General features: G+C 42.3%; 1 protein-coding gene across 2 annotated transcripts in view; it reads right to left on the bottom strand.

Annotated features, from left to right (window-relative positions):
• Window positions 1-11,902: 11,902 nt before the first annotated feature.
• Window positions 11,903-19,633, bottom strand: part of SLC30A10 (solute carrier family 30 member 10) — a 45,551-nt gene continuing 37,820 nt past the window's right edge. For both annotated transcript variants that reach the window (XM_073553334.1, XM_073553333.1), the window contains exon 4: window positions 11,903-18,699. In XM_073553334.1, the coding sequence (XP_073409435.1) occupies window positions 18,221-18,699 (479 nt within the window). In that variant the 3' untranslated portion in view covers window positions 11,903-18,220. The remainder of the gene's footprint in view (window positions 18,700-19,633) is intronic.

The following is a 19,633-nucleotide window of genomic DNA, read 5'->3' as shown; positions in this document are numbered from 1 at the left end:
AGGGAGCACTTTAGGGAGTTACCACCACAAGTAATCACTGTAGAAGCCCAACTTCAGCTTATGAGACTTTAGTGGGATGACTCCACATGGCATCCTTATCAATGTGACCGAAAAGGACAGTTTAACTACATAAGGAGTAATGATAGTAGTTGCTGCCCCCAAACTATCTAACAAAGCTTTACGTTTATACACCAATTGTGCCTCCTACCTCCTGCTATCTAGACACCTGCATATTGGCAATTATCCGGATCAGAAAGTGAAGCAGTTGTGAAAAACTTTGGTTAGTCAGAGACCAGGCTACCTTCCCTGGAGGATTCTGGAGGCTTCGTACTTTTACTGGCTGTTAGTGTAAAGTCACCAGAATTAACCAATAATTTTGAAGATTCGTCTGACGAGGGCAGGAAACGAAATATGGCGGATGGAGCCTCAGAAACATCTCTTCTGGCACACCATTGTGACTCTGATATCACGCCCATGTTCTGTACCCTATAAAGCATTTTACAGCACTTACTTCGCTCATTTACAAAATTCTGAGCATTTACAGAATTGTAAATGCCTCTGAGTTACAGGACACGTGTAGAACATGTTGCTGACACAGGGGATCTAAACATACTAGACTTCATGTCACTGAGCACATATGGTCGTACTTTTTTATGGACATCTCGAATGCTTGATGTGACTTTTCTAACTGTATTGTAAAGATTTTAAGAGGTCTGTAAAACAATAAAAAAATGAAAATTTCCAGGTAAATTTTCAAATGTAACAACCAGTGTTTAGGAGGTTCTGCCGTTCCAGCGCAGGCAGCGGGATTAGTGTTGTCTTATATTTTCTTGGATCACAACTTCCTGGAAGAAAAGAGGCCATCACCTCATGTAATCTATTTTTTAGATTGTTTTATTAAATACCTCCAACATATGGGGAAGGAGTGGGGGATCTAGTTGCTACTGCCCTGTGTCCAGTCGATTTTGGAGAAAATACACCAATGAATTGTCAATGTTGTAGAAAAATATTCAGGATTGAGAGTCCTCAGTAGTTGATACCTTTTAATGGCTAACTGAAAAGATGGTAACACATTGCAAGCTTTCGAGACTACTCAGGTCTCTTCATCAGGCTAGACTAATACAAAATCTGAAGTCACATATTTATGCACAATACAGCCTAGAAAAAATGCAATAGATAAGACAAGTGACGTGAAGCAGAACTATCAATATGGGAGAGGGAGAAACATAAATATAAACATTGGACCAGTTTATAGATATCTATGAACTGGTCCAATGTTTATATTTATGTTTCTCCCTCTCCCATATTGATAGTTCTGCTTCACGTCACTTGTCTTATCTATTGCATTTTTTCTAGGCTGTATTGTGCATAAATATGTGACTTCAGATTTTGTATTAGTCTAGCCTGATGAAGAGACCTGAGTAGTCTCGAAAGCTTGCAATGTGTTACCATCTTTTCAGTTAGCCATTAAAAGGTATCAACTACTGAGGACTCTCAATCCTGAATATTTTTCTATCCACTGGCTAACACGGTACAAAGATATACATCTTTCCTGTATCACAATGTTGTAGAGGAATCACTGTGAAGACGTCTTTGTGATTCACAGAAAAGTTGTATTTACATTTTCAATGACACCTTTCGTCACTTTAGTTTGACAAAGGGGAACATAAAATACCTAAAACATACAAATAACACATGACTGCAGGATCAGACTACAAACAGTGTTTGTTTGTAGTCTGTTACCATGGAGACACATAGGTCTGCAGTGTGGCTGCTTACACAAAACAGTAGGACATTTTTAATGAAAACTGTTTTCAAAGTGGATTGGAAAAAAAAGATTGTACAAAAAAAAAACAAATACCTTTAAGTATTTGATGAGCAAATAAGATTTTACAAAACAAGTGGAACCTGATCTGTGCACAGCGGAAAGTTGGATTGCTCAAGTCTTATGAAAGAAAGAGACAAGTCCTTCCAGTATTTTCTAGCCATCCTTCCATCCTGCTGGAGCCGCTCCAGGGCATTATGAGTGCGCATAACATCCTATTATATGGGTAAGTAGCAAAAGTTATGGAGTTCATTTCAATTGAACGCAAAAACAATTCAGACCCTGAAAAGAACATACCACATTAGCATTAAGGAAATTTCCATGCAAAACAGTGCGGTAAAAACATTTCTTCATCAAAGGCTACGGGCACATTGAGTTCTCGGAGCGGAAACTGAGCAGGAACTCTTCGAAACCGTCCTAGTCCAAATCGCCAAACTCATCAAAAACGTTGACGGGTCTTGTGCACATACCGTCAAATGGATGAAAAAATTACATCAACCAATTAAGACAGTCATTTGGTCCCTCGTTAGTATAAATCAGGTTACTGGTCAGCTGTATGGATGGCTTTGATTTGGCTCGGGGTCGGGGGAATACTGGTTTTTAGTGGAGATTCGTCTAGCTTATGGACACTTACGTACAGGCAACGCTCCATGGGAAATAAAAATATGAAAATTGACTTATCTCTAAAAGGAAAAAATGTTTCATGTAAGTCAAATCAGACATCTGTAAGCAGCTGTTTCGGGGTTTTTGACTAAAACATGGTATTGATAGTAATGTGGCATGGGGTGGTGGCCGTGGGCGAGGGTTGTACATTCAGCACCCCAGGACACTACAGTAAATGTAGAGATCTGGATGTGTGTATGTATGCTGGCAGTGTTACTATTAGTACCTTCACCTTCAGGCCGGTCTCGTTCCACTCCTCACCAGGTCCATTGGTCTTCAGGACAAGGACATCAAACAGTTCATAAAAACAAGGCACTCTTTACTTGGCAACACACTTAAGTACAGAGTGCAATAGGCAGCACACTTCACGGTCTCTTCTGTTTCATACAGAGGTGCACTCTTATCAGTTTTGAGCGACGGCACTTTATATGTGGACAGTAAACAAGCAGAGCAAATCGGGTAAACCTCCCAGTGCACGGACACACGGGTCAATATGTTTGTTCTGTCTCTGACATAATCAATGACTCTTAACTACCTGTTCTGATAACATACAATGATTGTTGTATGTATATAATGCTCAGTTTACCACACATTTTAATGTTTATTGTTTCCAGCTCCATCTAGTGGCCAAAAGTTACAACTGCATGATATTATGCATTGTATTTCCTGTATTATTTCCCTCCAATTCCTAATGTATTCTGGGTAACTTTGCAAGGTACCATGGTCTATCCCAGCCCCCTTTCTCTCTTCAGTCGGCCATTTCTTTCAAGTCTGCATATTGGAAGCACCTCATCGCTTTACTCCCCTTGTGTCAGCATCGGTGGTATGTAATCACACTCTCTGTTTATGATTTCTGTCTTATATTAGCTAGCTTAGTTACACCCCCGCTCAGCTAGTAGTCCAGATTGTATGTTATGTATATTGTATAGTTCCATGAACCCAGTACTGATCCTATGTATCTGTTTCTGTTGTAGTTTTACCACATCTATATACCTACGTTCAATAAACCACAGATTCAACTATAGTCTCCCTTATTGGACCCCGGTATAGCGGTTTAGCTGCTTGTTAAGCTATATGAATTCCGTTCATTTAGTGAGGACATGACAATGTTACACTGGGAACCCAGCACCAAAACAGTAGTCTGTGATCCCTTACTACAAGGGCCGTTCCTAGTGCTGTTTTCCACTTCTGTGTCCTCAGCTGGGCATCAACCTTCTGTCACAGGGACCCCCACATCTGGCCAACACTGGACTCAATTCTTCTCTTAATTCTCTCACTAATAGATTTCGCCCATTTGCCTGCTGAACTCTATCTCAGTCGCCTCTAAAGTTCTGCCATGGTTCTTGCTGCCTTGTGCCTCCTAGCTCACACCACATTAGTCCTATCTATATCTCTGCACACTCTAACTTCTAACAGGAACATAGCCACCTTTCCCAGCAGGTTAGCTCATCCCTTCTGGGCTAATCCCAGCATTAACTGTCTGCCACAGCAGTCTGTTGCTGGGCAGATTTAACCTTTCTCCTACATTCTAACACACAGCTTGCATTAATTTAATGCATTAACATTACATTATCACATCCTACATTACATATTATATACCATAGTAGCATTGATGTCTTCAGGGGGGAACACGGCAGCCTTACATTGATTAGAAAAATTATGTGTCCTTAAAGCAGCTCATGTGGCATACTGGATATTAGTGAAGAAATCCAGCCTTACAGGCAATGCGCCATGAGAAAAATGTATGCAAATGAAATCTCCTCCAGGAGGAACAATAATCTCTTATGAGAAAATCAAAGAAACCGTGCGCACTAATGCTGAAGGTGCCAAGGTAGGTTCCCACACCATGTGATACATATAAAAAGAACCTGGCACTCAGCTTAATGCTGGTGAATAGTTGCTTTATTTGTAGTACTAAACAAACGTTTCAGTCCCAAAGACCTTCATCAGTTCCGTACTAATAATTCCAGAACAAGTGTATAGCGGTATATACAAATATATCCGCATCAATAGGATAAACAGTCTTAATGCCTTCAATGTTGAAGTGAGTAACAGGCTTAGTGAGTCTGTGTCCTGACACGGCATCCACCGTTTGTCTGCAGGGTGGCTAACCCTGAGGGCAATTGCCACGCAGGGAGCGATCCCTGCAGCTTGGCAGCAGAGCGGAGCTGCAGGGTTCCGATGCCGTCCTGGTTCCTGCCCGGCACTTCCTGTCTGACACAGCGAAGCTGAATGACATCATCATTCAGAGCAGCTGTTTCAGAGAGAAAGCTGCCGGGATGTGCTGCGGCTGCAGGGAACGTGCAGAGAGGTGAGTGGTGTTGTGTGTGTCTGTCTTCCTGCGTGCAGTGCTGTGCTTTGTGTGTGTGTGTGAGAGAGAGTGGTGCGGTGCTGTGTGTGTGTGTTGCTGTTTGTGTTAGAGTGTTGTGTGTGTATTGGAGAATGGCAATGATGTGGGTGATGGAGAGCAGTGATGGGGTGGTGGGGGAGAAGGCAAAGAAGGCAATGTTGGTGGTGGTGGAAAGGATGATGGGGATGATGGGGGAGGAAGCAATGATGGAGGTGGTGGAATGGGCAATGATGGGGTGGTGGGGGAGAAGGCAATGATGGAGATGGTGGAATGGGCAATGATGGGGTGGTGGGGGAGAAGGGAATGATGGAGGTGGTGGAATGGGCAATTATGGGGTGATGGGGAGAAGGCAATGATGGAGATGGTGGATGGGCAGTGATGGGGTGGTGGGGGAGAAGGGAATGATGGTTGTGGTGGAAGGACAATGATGGTGGTGGGGGGAGGCAATGATGGAGGTGATGGAATGGGCAATGATGGGGTGGTGGGGTAGAAAACAATGATGGTTGTGGTGGAAAGGGCAATGATGGAAGTGGTGGAAAGGACCATTGTGGTAGGGGAGGAGTTAATGATGGAGGTGGTGGAATGGGCAATGATGGAGGTGGAGGGGGAGAACAATGATGGAGGTGGACTGCATTATGCCTTATGGGGGGCTGCCTTATGATGGGGTTGCATTATACTCTGAGGGGGCTGCATTATATTCTGTGGAGGGGCTGCATTATACCATATGATGGGGGGCTGCATTATACCATATGAGGGTGCTACATTATATTCTGTGGGGGGGCTGCATTATGCCTTATGATTGGGTTGCATTATGTTTTGTGAGGTACTGCATTATATTCTATGAGGGGGGCTGTATTATATTCTATGAGGGGGCTGCATTATATTCTATGAGGGGGCTGCATTATATTCTATGAGGGGGGCTGCATTATATTCCATGAGGGAGGCTACATTATATTCTATGAGGGGGGCTACTTTACATTCTATGAGTGGGCTACTTTAGATTCTATGAGGGGGCTACCCCAACCCGTGCGACATAATTAAGACGTGTACTACCTTATATTGTACCCTGATATTAGTGTGTTTTACCACACAATTGGTGGTCTTGTATTTATTTCTATGTAGCGACATAGTGGGCCCCAAGAATGATTTTCTATGGTGGGCCCAAGGTGCTCCAGTCCGACACTGCTTGCACAATATATCCTCGCCTAGTGACGATGATGGTTGATAGCAAGCTGTTGCCTGTGAATGTCTATCCCAAGAGACGATCATCCATCTAAGCTCATCCTAATAGACAGATACAGTAGATGCAGTGCGATGTCTACTGGACCCGTGGGAATAAATGCAGCCTACGTGAGGCACAGGGTAACGTACACATGAGAAGACAGTGATAGAAAAGCAATCATTAATGCACTCAAGGTCTCAGAGGAGAGCAGAAATAATACTTGGAAAGTGACGATGAGAAAAATGCTGGAAAAAACATATGTGTCAAGTCTCAGAGCGGCGACCTAAAGGGTTTTTCCCAAAATAGTAAGCTATCCCCTATCCCCTAATCATAGGAAAAAGGCCTCACTATAATCTGTGAGCAGAGCAATAACCCAGGAGGGTTTAATGAGGATCTGTCACCAGGGTATAAGTGGACAGTTTTTGCTCTTATTTTATTGATTCTACTCCGGTGAGCATTGTTTTGGGTTTTTTTTAAATCCGTCCTATGGCTTATATCTCTGGAACAATATGACAGCTTCTGACCTAGTGACAGGACCTCTTTAGATATGATAAACTATTTTTTTTATAGGATGTGTAAATCTATTATGAAGACACTGAACTTGAAGGGGCTGGCTAGGTTTGGGCTTAGGCAGTGTTTGAATTTGGAGACAAGCGGCCTTACATATGTCTTCCAGCCACTCGTCTTCCCTTTCAGTATACGAAAGCTCAGCTAGACAAAGATGGATATTAATAATGGGCGTTGTGGTGTCAAATACTGAAATATTATAGATAGTTAACTGACAGAAGCAGAGACAAGCCCCATGCAGGAGGGACACATGGTGCCCCGGAGATAAGAGCTGCTGTCTATGGATAAGGTGGAGTATGCTGATCATGCTCATGTGAAGCCACCAGCATTGTGACAAGGACCCCAGTAGATATTTCTTCTTTGTATGTTCATTATATTGGAACTCATAATGTACAGAAAAGTCACCAACGCTCTGCTGACCCCATAACTGCAGAGTCCAGACCTCCTCTGGTATCCGCACAGACACTGCACCTCCGCCAGAAGCTTCATGGCCGAGCAGCGGCTAGCAGCTATACATCACCTAGCACAATGCCGTGCGTCGGATGGAGTGGTGTAAATCCAACATCACTGGACTCTGGAGGAGATGTGTTCTGTGCAGTGACGGATCACAATTCTCTATCTGCGTCTGATGGAGGAGTTTGGGTTTGGTTATTCCATGAGGACGTTACCCCCTGACTGCATTGTGCCCCCTGTACAGATGGCGGGGAGTATAATGCTATGGGCTGTTATCAGAGCTCGGCCTCTTAGTTCCAGAGATGGGAAATTGTAATCTTCAGCAAAAGACATTGTTGACAATTGTAGCTTTAGCTTTGTGGGAACAGTTTGGGGTTCGCCCTTTTCTGTTCCCCATGACTGTGTCCAGCGCACAATGTCCATACAGACATGGATGTGAGATTGGTGTAAGAACATGAAACAGAGCCCAGACCCCAACCCCATCTAACACCTAATCCATGTCAACTGGCTGCAAGTGTGATTTAGTTATTGCCAACACCTGTTAGGTGCCACAGGTAAGTAACAGGTGCTGTTAATTACACAAATTAGAGAAGCATCACATGATTTTTCGAACAGTGCCAATACTTTTGTCCACCCTCTTTTTTATGTTTGGTGTGGAATTATATCCAATTTGGCTTTAGGACAATTCTTTTTGTGTTTTTTCATTTAAGACAAATTAAATGAAGATAATAATGCCAAAGAAATTGTGTTTGCAATCATTTTCAGGAAGAAACTGAGTATTATCTGACAGAATTGCAGGGGTGTCAATACTTTTGGCCACAACTGTAGACCAGAGACTGTGATCCCGACCTCCCCCCAACATCAGGGTCTGACCTCACAAATGATCTTCTGAATGAAGGGTCAAAAATTCCCACACATCGCTCCAAAATCTTGCAGAAATCCTTCCTAGCACAGCGGGATGCCTTATATCTGCAGAGGGGCAAATTCCTGATTAATGTCAATGGATGTAGAGGTCAGAAATGCTCCTGTTGGAGCAATCTGGAGGGGTCACATATGTGGCGCCCCTGAGGCTCAGTCGCCACAGAGGTACTGCACCTCCTCCTGAGGTGTGGTGCCCCACCATCCAGGTAAGTTGGAGGCTCCTAACCACGCTCCAACACCTGCATCCCACACAACACAGTAGTTCAGCAAAGCCACATTGTGGCTCCCTGCTTGGAGTGTAGCAGAGCACCTTTGGTGGCTCCCTGCTTGGAACACGAAACGTGCTGGGAGGTGGGTGGAGTTAGAATACATAAAAGACCGGGAAGGGTTAGGATTTGAGGTCAGTCAGTCGGAGAGTCACTCAGAGAGGAGTGAGGAAAAGAGATCCCTGAGAGAGGGATGGAGGAAGGAGGTGCTGCAGCAGATCTCAGTGACCTGGGTCTGCTGGCACGGGAAAGGAAAGAGGGAGAAAGACATTGAACCGAAACCTGATCTTCCATGAGAAGGAAAGACTAGTACGGAACGTAGGAGTAAACGGGAACAAAGGACGTGGGTTAGAGGAAGAGCCCTGAATAGAAGTTCTAAGCGCAAGGCCGGGGCCCGGTCCCCGAGGTTGTATGGATACTAATGGTCGTACAGCAGACACCGGTGGAGTAGTGGGCTGTAAATGCACTACTCCCAACTAAGACTTGGGGGCACAACAGCAACCTTGATAGTGAGCCGGGACTCAGGAGTAAGGAGTCCCCGAAGCAGGCTACAGCTGTCTGCCGTACAAGTAGAGTTCTTGGGAACATCTGTCAGGAGGCACTCCAGTGTAACTCAGTACTGGGAGTACTTTACACTTAAAGGCGCTATAAGAGTAGACATTCAGAAAGGCACGTGTTGGCGGAGTGTTGGAAGGGAGCATTCCATCTGGCCTGGAGGTTGATTGAGTCCCTGACCCGGAGGGAACGGCACGGAGGCGGGCACCTGTGTGTGTGCTACAGACTGTGAGTAAAGCTTTGGAACTACAAGCCTGGTGTCCTCCATTGATTCTTGCGCCAACACACCCAGCACCGCTACATCGGGGTACCAGTTTCTACACCGCTTGTGCCTCTCCTCTACCCCTACATCTACACTGCCCTGGGGCTACAGCTTCACCTGTGGGGAGCTTCACCATCTTGGCTGCAACACACCACCAGCCCCAGAGGATCTGCACGCAGCGTCGGCTCAACATCTCATTTGCCAAACACCACAGGTGGCGTCACGAACTATTCCATTAAATTCATTCCACCATTCAACTTCCCCTGTTAACTGGGCGCCCAGGGCCATGGACCGGGTCACCGCCGCTGTGACACATCCCGCTGACACCGGACCGGTACTGAGTACCACACGGCCCTGGGAGGGCGACCCAGACTTGGCGTCACAAACTATTCCATTATTTACATTCCACCATTCAAACTTCCCCTGTTAATTGGGTGCCCAGGGCCACGGACCGGGTCACCGCTGCTGTGACACATCCCGCCGACGCCGGCCCGGTACCGAGTACACGATACAGACAAAAGTATCTTAAGCTCCTATGTGACAGCCAAATAATAGAAACCCAATACAAGCTATGGTGCAAAGTGACACTTGGGGTACAGGATGATTGACACTGACATTTGGGGGTTCACAGGGCAGTGATATACCCTCGTTGTAGTTTTTCGGGTCTGGGGACTCAATATGCTGACACTTTTTTTTCCTGTAACAATCACACTGGCGTGTTGGGTCCAGAAACAATGATACATTGACATTTTGGGGCCTGGACTGGGAACTATCTACATTAGGTGCAGCAGTAGATGTTACATATCCAAGCCATTTCGACTTCCTGCCAACTTCAACTCAAAAATATTTCACGGATCCATACATTCCTCAACCAAGAATCTGTAAAAACCCTAGTCCATGCCCTCATCATCTCCCGCCTTGACTACTGCAACCTCCTGCTCTGTGGCCTCCCCTCTAACACTCTCGCACCCCTCCAATCTATTCTAAACTCTACTGCCCGACTAATCCACCTGTCCCCCCGCTATTCCCGGCCTCTCCCCTCTGTCAATCCCTGCACTGGCTCCCCATTACCCAAAGACTCCAGTTCAAAACCCTAACCATGACATACAAAGCCATTTACAACTTGAGTCCTCCATACATCGTCTCCCGCTACTTACCTGCACGAAACCTCCGATCCTCACAAGATCTCCTTCTGTACTCCCCTCTTATCTCCTCTTCCCACAATCGCATACAAGATTTCTCCTGCACATCCCCCCTACTCTGGAACTCTCTACCACAACATATCAGACTCTCACCTACCATGGAAACCTTCAAAAAGAACCTGAAGACCCACCTCTTCCGACAAGACTACAACCTGCAGTAACCACCGATCCACCAAACCGCTGCACGACCAGCTGTACCCTCACCTACTGTATCCTCACCCATCCCTTGTAGATTGTGAGCCCTCGCGGGCAGGGTCCTCTCTCATCCTGTACCAGTCGCGACTTGTATTGTTTAAGATTACTGTACTGTGTATGTATTATGTATACCCCTCTTCACATGTAAAGCGCCATGGAATAAATGGCGCTATAATAATAATAATAATTCTGGTTCTGTTGTTGCCCGTTTGCCAAGTGACCAGTATCAGATTCAGTACAGGTGGGGCCCCTGAGGCATATTTTGCATTGGGGCCCAGGATCTTCAAGTTCTTCCTTTGCCTCTGAGCAGACAAAACTTCCATCTCTTGGTCCGTCCAACCCCTATCATGTAATAACCCGTTTGCACCTGTTAATAAGTGAAGGAGCTCTCGATGATTAGAACTTTCCATTCTTCCATTGATCGTGGGGTTGTCTAGATGGATCTTTGCCCTCTACCCTCATTATAACAAGTTAATGACTTCATGACTTGGCTATTGTTTCTCTTTGCCCTCGTATAAGATCTCATTAGAGGGATGGATTGGTGAGGAAAATCGATTTTTAATGGAAACTTACAATGTGATTTTATAGAACGTGTGATGCAAGATCTGGTCGGGTATTTCTTATTAGTTTCTTCTCTCTGCATTGCCAGCAGCGCTTTGTGCGTACAGGAGGGAGATGACAACTAATGACTTTTCCTATTGCTTATCGTCCGACTTTCTCGATCTGAATGTAATGGGTACAGTCTAAGCAAAACCAATACAAAACAGCAAATATGGACCGGGTTCAGAATAAAAAGGGATTGTTCACCTCTGGGGCCAATTTTTTTTTTTTCCTTAAATGCATGTATTTCGGGTGTAAATCTCATTTTTGCAACTTGGTTTCATTAAAAATGGTGCACATTTTGGTTTTTTTAGGGTTCTTTGTTTCCTGGCGTATTCAATTTTGATGCGTTCTGTGGTCATGAGTGAGCTGAGAGGAGCTCAGGAAAAAAAAAAAACAGATAAGAGTTAGAAAGCCTCTCATGTCAAAATGAGCATACTGACTGATTCTCAGTTAATTCATTCTGCAGCCAGCAATAGACAACAGAGGTTATAGAAGTTAAACAGGGTGACATTTTTAATAAAATCCAATTACAAAAAATGATTTTTAGCTAAAAATACATGCATACAAATATAAATAATATTCACGAAAATGTATAAACCCATTAGTACTACAGTCCCCCCATGCTTCTGTGGTGGCCATCGTGGTCAAAGAATGACCAAAATGCCGGTCTCAGCGGAGAAGGCAAACAGATATCAGCAGATTGGGTGAATACAGTCATTGGGCTAAACCTTTTGTCCAGAGTGCCCCCTTAAGGAGGGAAAATCTTATAACATCCAACATCAACCTTTCCATCATTTAGAAGACACAGAAACACAAAGTTACAAAAATAAACACTTTATTTCATTTGTTCACTTTTTTCAGATAAATGTCCAAAACGTACAATGTTGTCATTGAAAAAAAAATACACAGAACCGGAACACTCAAAATAAGAGACACAGTGTCACACAGGTGCAACAGAAATTACATTATAACAGACATAGTATTTTATTTTTTTGTTGAGTCTTTTCTCTTTATAAAATATTCTTTCTTTCGTGTAATATATTCAGGACTTTTTTGTTTTGCTGTATTCACTTATAACTTTATTTATTTATTTTTAAATATTAAAAACATTTTGCTAGGTGGAAACCATCAGCAAGTAGGTTGCATTCTCAAATCATATTATGGTCTTATTTGATTCCACTTTTGCCGTTTGCTCCTGATTTAGTAATAGGGGAGCATTGTAATACAAAAAAAAAAAAAAATCGAGATCCAAAATGTCTTAGGGACTATTACGGTGATGGGTGACATTAAGTGCTTATCCTTAGATTTGGCCATCAATATCAGATCGGTTGGGGTGTGGCTTCCGATACCGCACCTCCTGTTTGTTTATTAGGCACAACGCCATATATTTCGTAGTGTCCATCCCTGGTACTACAGTTTCTCTTAAGCACTGACTTCATGTGAATGGGATTGAGTTGCAATACCAAGTATAGCCACTAGAAAATGCATAAAACTATGCCGCAGCTGAACGATGAGGATGATGGGCGTTAGATACCTACTGATTTGATATCAAAGTCCAGAAAGCTCCTTAAAGAAGACACCGGTAAACAGAAGTTATTCACAGCAGGACACCTTGATGAGAGATATAGCATATAATAAGAACCCCGGAGTCAGCATCTGGTTGACGGATTCCAACAATTTGGTCAAATTGTTTACTTTTTGTCTATTTAATTTTTATTATCAGTATAGACCTTAAAGAGGTTGTCCATATCTCAGGATTCTCCAGTAACGGCGGCAAGATCGGGCAATATGCATACTTCCGGTCACATTCCGATAGACGCATGCGGCCTCTTTCAGTACACTTGAAATGAGCGAGGCTGCGCACGTCTAGTTGGAATGTAGCCAGGAGTATGCATATCACATACTTTTAATCACATGACCCCCAGTGCCGGCCCCCCTGGAGAATCCTGACAGCACACATTATGAAGATTCACAAGTCTGCAGTCACAAGAAGTGACTGCAGACTTTTGTGCTAAACTTGGACAACCCCTTTAACATCTCGGTATAGAAGTCTGTCTGCTTGTGACGTGGACTCTCTACCATCCAAGACATGGTGTGGTACCATGCATAAGGGGAATCTTCTAATAAAGGAGCAGTCACTGTGTTATGCTTATTGCTGGACTTAAAGGGGTGGTCCATGATTTACAAAAGGCTGAGCTGAAACATCAGACACAAGTCTTGGACATGGATGGCACTGTTTCTGATTTTCCAAGATCATACTTCCTGTTTAACTATAGTAGACCCCCCCCAAAAAAATATACATCCATATATATATATATATATATACACACACAGTATAGATATATATATAATATTTGGCTTACTTCATCAAAACTGTTCAGCAGTAAAACTGTTCATTTCCCATAGCAACCAATTAGAACTCAGATTTCAAATTTCTAAACCAGTTTACATTTTGAATTCCAAGCTTTGATGTGGTTGCTATGGGCTATATCTATAGACAGAAATATAGTAAGGAAACACTTAGCTAACCTAAATGAATTCAAGTCTCCAGGTCCAGATGAATTACACCTGTTATGATGAGTCACCGAAGGAGGAAAAAACAAAATACCAGCTAAGTCCAGAAAAACCAGAGAGGTTGGCAGCTATATTCTTTTGCAGACCCCTGAACCTATCCACAACAACTAGCAGTAGCCGTGGGGGGTTTCTACAGTGCCCTAGACCCCTCGATCACAGCCGGAGAACTATATAGCCTAAAGACAGAAAGGGGAAAAACTAAACTGCCCCAGAGCAGACCCCAAAGCAATAGGCAGCCCCCAACATATAATGACGGTGAAGCAAGATGAAAACACTAACACAGATAGAAAGATAGGTTGAGCAAATGATGGGGCCCAAGCTAACTACATAGGACAGGATAGGAAAGCTGCTGTCTGCCATCCGTAAAACCCCTATCAAAATGAGCCAACCGACTGATAGGAAAAACAGGCCCTGAAGTCGCTAGGCTTCAAAAGACTATATCAGCACTCAGGTATATTCTGGAGACAGAGCAAAATATCAACAGATCAGAGACAAAAATGGAGTTCAGCTCACCCCCGGCCGGGGATGGCAGAACTCCCCAAAAAACAAGGCAAAACAAAAACAAAACTGAAGAGTACAAAGCAGAGCAGAAAACTTAGCTTTGAGATGCAGGAATCAGACTGGTCTCCAAGAATCCAGCAGGAAAATCACCAGCCAGGAAGAAGGGCGTCGGCAACCTTATATCCAGTCCTCAATTCCAGCCACCCAGTCATCATCTAGCTGCCCATGTGTTTGGTAATCAGCCTCACTACCTTCCTTAACCAGAGGAGGGAGTTCATCAGACCTCAATGGTGAAGGGAAAAATGAACTCACAACATACACCCCAGAGTACTGAAGGAGTTGGCCGAATAAATTTTTGAACCCCTCTCCATAATCTTTGAAAATTCTTGGAGAACAGGAGAAGTCCCAGAGGACTGGAGAAGAGCAAATGTTGTTATTATCTTCAAAAAGGGGAAGAAGGTGGATCCAGGCAACTATAGATCTTTGAACAAATTATTAAACAACATGTATGTAAGTACCTGGACAAGAGTGAAGTGATTAAACAGAGTCAGCATGGGTTTGTAACTAATAAGTCATGTCAGACTAACTTAATTTCCTTCTATGACAGAATCACTGACTGGGTGGATCAGGGAAATGCTGTAGATATAATATATCTTGACTTCAGCAAACCATTTGACAAAGTATCTCACACAATCCTTATTGAAAAAATGGCTAAGTATGGAATGGACAAGGCAACTGTTAGGTGAATTCATAACTGGCTTAGTGATCGGACCCAAAGAGTGGTCGTAAATGGCTGCACATCCAGTTGGAAGAATGTCTCAAGTGGGGTACCACAGGGCTCTGTCCTGGGCCCTGTATTGTTCAACAACTTTATCAACCATTTAGATGAAGGAATTGAGGGTAAACTGATTAAATTTGCAGATGACACAAAGCTAGGAGGGATAGCTAATACTAAAGAAGAGAGCGAGAGGATTCAAAAAGATATAAATAAACTGGAGCAGTGGGCAGCAACTAACAGAATGGTCTTTAACAGGGAAAAATGCAAAGTACTACATCTGGGCAATAAAAATGAAAAAAGCATATACAGAATGGGAGGAATAGGGCTAAGCAACAGCACATGTGAAAAAGACTTGGGTATACTAATAGATCACAGACTGAATATGAGTCAACAGTGTGATGCAGCAGCAAAAAAGGCAAATGCAATTCTAGAATGTATTAACAGAAGCATACAATCTAGATCACGTGAAGTCATTATTGCCCTCTACTCCTCTTTGGTCAGACCTCATCTGGAATACTGTGTCCAGTTTTGGGAGCTACATTTTAAAAAAGACATCAATAAACTGGAGCAAATTCAGAAAAGAGCGACCAGAATGGTGACCGGTCTGCAAACCCTGTCTTATGAGGAAAGGTTGCAGGATTTGGGAATGTTTAGTTTGCAGAAGAGAAGACCGAGAGGAGACTTAATAGCTGTCTACAAATATCTCAAGGGCTGTCACATTGTAGAAGGATCATCTTTATTCTCATTTGCACAAGGAAAGACTAGAAGCAATGGGATGAAACTGAATGGGAGGAGACACAGATTAGATAATAGAAAAAACTTTTTGACAGTTAGAGTGATCAATGAGTGGAGCAGGCTGCCACAAGAGGTGGTGAGTTCTCCTTCAATGGAAGTCTTCAAACAGAGGCTGGACAAACATCTGTCTGGGATGATTTAGCGAATCCTGCTTTGAGCAGGGGGTTGGACCAGATGGCCCAGGAGGTCCCTTCCAACTCTGCGATTCTATGATTCTATGAAAACAGTTTTAGTATCAGAGAGATAAGGTCTGTAATCTATAGCTTAGTACTTGTTTCAGATATTTGTGGAATTTATGGCACACCTTCCTGGTATGGTGAAGAAACCCTTTAAATAATAATAAAATTAATCTGTCTGGGTTTTAAAATTATGTTTTATACATTTTAGGTTTACTGGGTGGAAACGGTTAATTTATTACATTTTACATAAATCTGATGGAAATATTAATAACTTTCTGTCTGAAGACAAATACAGTGATAACATAAACACACAAGTAAATACAGATTGTAGACCATTAATGATAGTGGTGTAAATATATACAACATAATCCAGTGTAAATTGCTGAGGATTTAAAGGGGTTAGACATTTTGGACAATCCCTTTTATTGGATAGGTCACATGATAGGTAGATCACCGGATTACCCATTAGTGGTAACCTCAGTGATCAGAAATAATTTGTAGAGAATCCTTACAGCAAGAGTTTAATTTCTCTGCAGCACCACCACAGGAGAAATGAAGTATTACACAGCAATTTAGAGTGTAAATTACAGCAGGAGAACTTGCAGCAGGAGAACTTGCAGCAGAATGTCTGTGTCTGCCTCTCCCCTTTCCATAGAACATTATGAGTAGCAACTGTAATCTCCTGGTGAAAGTGAAAGATCAAACCAGGAAAAGAAGGAAGCAGATTTTCTCTGATAAAACATATTAAAAAATTGCTTATTTTCATGTGTTCTATTGATTTACAAAAAAAAAAATATTTAAAGTGATGGTTACACTTTAAATCAATGGAATGTCCACGTAATTCATGATGGTTCTCCAAACCAACAGATGCAGTTTGTAGCAGTAGACAGCGAATCGTCTACTAGCAAATCAATATTAAATTATTTATAAACATTTTTTAAAAATGTAATCTATAATTTTCATTATTAATAATTTATTTGAAACAATAATAAATGAGAAATATATATAGTATAGATGCCTAAAATAGGAACATCAATCACTAATATACACAGCAACAGAGTTTACACCTCAAAAGTGATTGTAAAAGTAAAAAATTGTGCTTCATAGCAGCCCTGACAAATTTAAGTAAAAATGAACGAAAATAAAATTAAGTTTAAACCTTTACCTTATCTTTCAGGTTATTCAAAAACTATATAGTCCATTAAAAAAGTCAGTTTCAATAAAATCTCAAAGATTTCCTACAGCCAAACCCATATTTTCATTTATAGGGGGCAGTACTTTATTATATATTATATGTTTATTTTCTTATATTTATATTTTTGTCCAAAAGGAAATAGTATTGTAATACCTTTATTGTCCATTGGGGGCAGTACTATAGTAGCTATATTCTTATTCATAGGGGGCAGTACTATAGTAGTTTTATTCTTATACATAGGGGGCAGCACTGATAAAGACTGTTCTGTTCCTTTACTCTCTGCTTTCCTCTTAGCAGTCTATACATTATCAAGCAGCAGGCGACAGTCAGCGCAGTAGAAAGCCTCTCTCAGTGAAAAGAGATTGTCTGTTCCTACCGTGAGGCATGGTGGGAGTAATATCTAGAATTAAAATATACGTCTTTAGAGAAACCTGTTTTATAAAACCGCTTTACCATCCACTTTAGGAAAGCTTGCTATCCTATAAATACTATTATCGATGGTAATTGGAGTTGCTCTTTAAAAATGTTATCAGCTATGGACAAACCTTTCTTTCTTGAGAACAGTCCCTCAACTATAAGCTTAGATAGCAAGTGTTCAATCTCCTGCAGCTCCTCCACAGGTCAAATGAAGAACTGACAATGCTAGGACCTCCAGCACAAGAGTCGTTCTTTACAGATGCTCCTAATGTGGTTTATAAATTAGGGACTTGAAAAGCAGAACCCCACTATCGTTAGTTATAGGGTATATGAATATAGGGTTTTTTAACCCCCTTATGGGAAATTTATAAAATCTGCCCCTAAAAACTTTTTAGAGATTAGAGTTGATAACAAGCTTGGTCTTACGATTTACCCACTTTAGGGCTTATCCTCCATCATTTACCCGAGACATTGTGTTTCTGTACTAAAACATGTATTTGTGCGTTACCAATATTAGTACATTCAGTGGACTGTACGATCCAAAGACATTCATGCTGTCGACCCTGATGTCTAATTGTTAAAACGGGAAAGTAAACCGAGATACCCAGCAAAGACCACGTGAAAGCATGCACTATAGATCTGAAAAGTCACTTTGGTCCTCAGGGGTTCATATTGGCCTCCAGTCCATGACAACAGTCTAAAAACGGGTGGCCTTGTTGTTCAGAGCCTGATTTTCTGAACTTATGCCATTGGCAATCACCTTGACTTCCGGAGTCTCGTCAAATGAGGGATCAATTGGCATCTCAACATCGGTAATTATGTCATTACTCTTGTACCACACTTGAGAGGCCTTGCCCCTCTTCAGGGCTTGGCCAGTCGTTTCACCGATTGGTGCCAGCTCCTGGCTGCAGCAGAGGCTTGCATCGCATTTCTTGGATATGCATGGAGCAGTGCATGCCAAGGAGAAGTCTTTGGCGTCTGTGAACTCAGCCTGAAGCGTGACGGCATGGACGCCTTCTGCGTGGAAGATTTTACGAATGACGTGATTGGCCAAGGTGTAGCTTTCAAGGTCCTGAAACTTCACGTGAAGCGTTGCGATGTTCTTCCCGCTGGCTAACTCCCAAACGTGAATTTCGTGGATACTTTTTACTCCCGGTACCACAGAAATTTTTTCACCTGCACAATGTGAAATGAAATGAAAAAAAAACATTTTATAGGTAAGATAAGAATTTGCTATTTTTTTTACGCTAAATGTAAAAAAAAATAGTAAAAAATAGGATATAAAAAGACAAATCCTTGTAAAATATTTTTATACCTAAATCTGTTCTGGGCCAACACACTAAACAAGAGTTTCATGATGAGTTCTCATCACCGAAAAGCAACATTTATTGATTTCAGATTTTGGAGGTGTTCCCCTTTAAATTGTGCTCAGGATCACTGAACCAACAAAACCTGAGTATTCTGATGGGGTTTTTTTAAATTCCTCTTACTGTGATAGGAAACGCACCCATATTAGATGCTGATATCCTGATAAATCTTAGTGGTTGATCCCTTTTAATTGCTAACTGAAAAGATGGTAAAACATTGCAAGCTTTCGGGACTACTCAGGTCTCTTCATCAGGCGTTGACTAATACAAAATCTGAAGAATCACATATTTATACACAAAACAGCACAGAAAAAATGCAATAGATAAGGCAAGTGAGGTGAAGCAGAACTATCAATATGGGAGAGGGAGAAACATAAATATTGGAACAGTTCATAGATAAGGAGTGTGAAAGTTTTATTGCCCTCTGATTGGGGTCTGGTTCTGTGTTGTGTGATGACAATTGTTGTTACTAAGTTTCACGCAAACAGCAAAGTCTTCTTGTCGTACCCTTGTGGCTCACAAGCTGATTATGTGCTTGGAGATTATATCTATTTTCCGGAATGAGATTCTTCTTTCGCTCTCTGTTTGTTCGTGCCTAACGTATGTTTACCCGCACCTGGCAGGGCTCTATGGGCCTTTGTGTTCTTACACGGAAATGCTTGTATAAATGACATTAGATGTCTTATATTTTTGATCTGATTCCAGAAGATCCAGTTTTAATCTCATTTTATATGTATCAACTT

Source organism: Dendrobates tinctorius, unplaced genomic scaffold (assembly GCF_039654945.1).
Source record: "Dendrobates tinctorius isolate UK_male_01 unplaced genomic scaffold, ASM3965494v1 ptg000201l, whole genome shotgun sequence".
NCBI classification, from domain to species: Eukaryota; Metazoa; Chordata; class Amphibia; order Anura; family Dendrobatidae; genus Dendrobates; species Dendrobates tinctorius.
The sequence above is the reverse complement of the archived record's forward strand: the minus strand, read 5'-3'. Positions and strand labels throughout refer to the sequence as shown.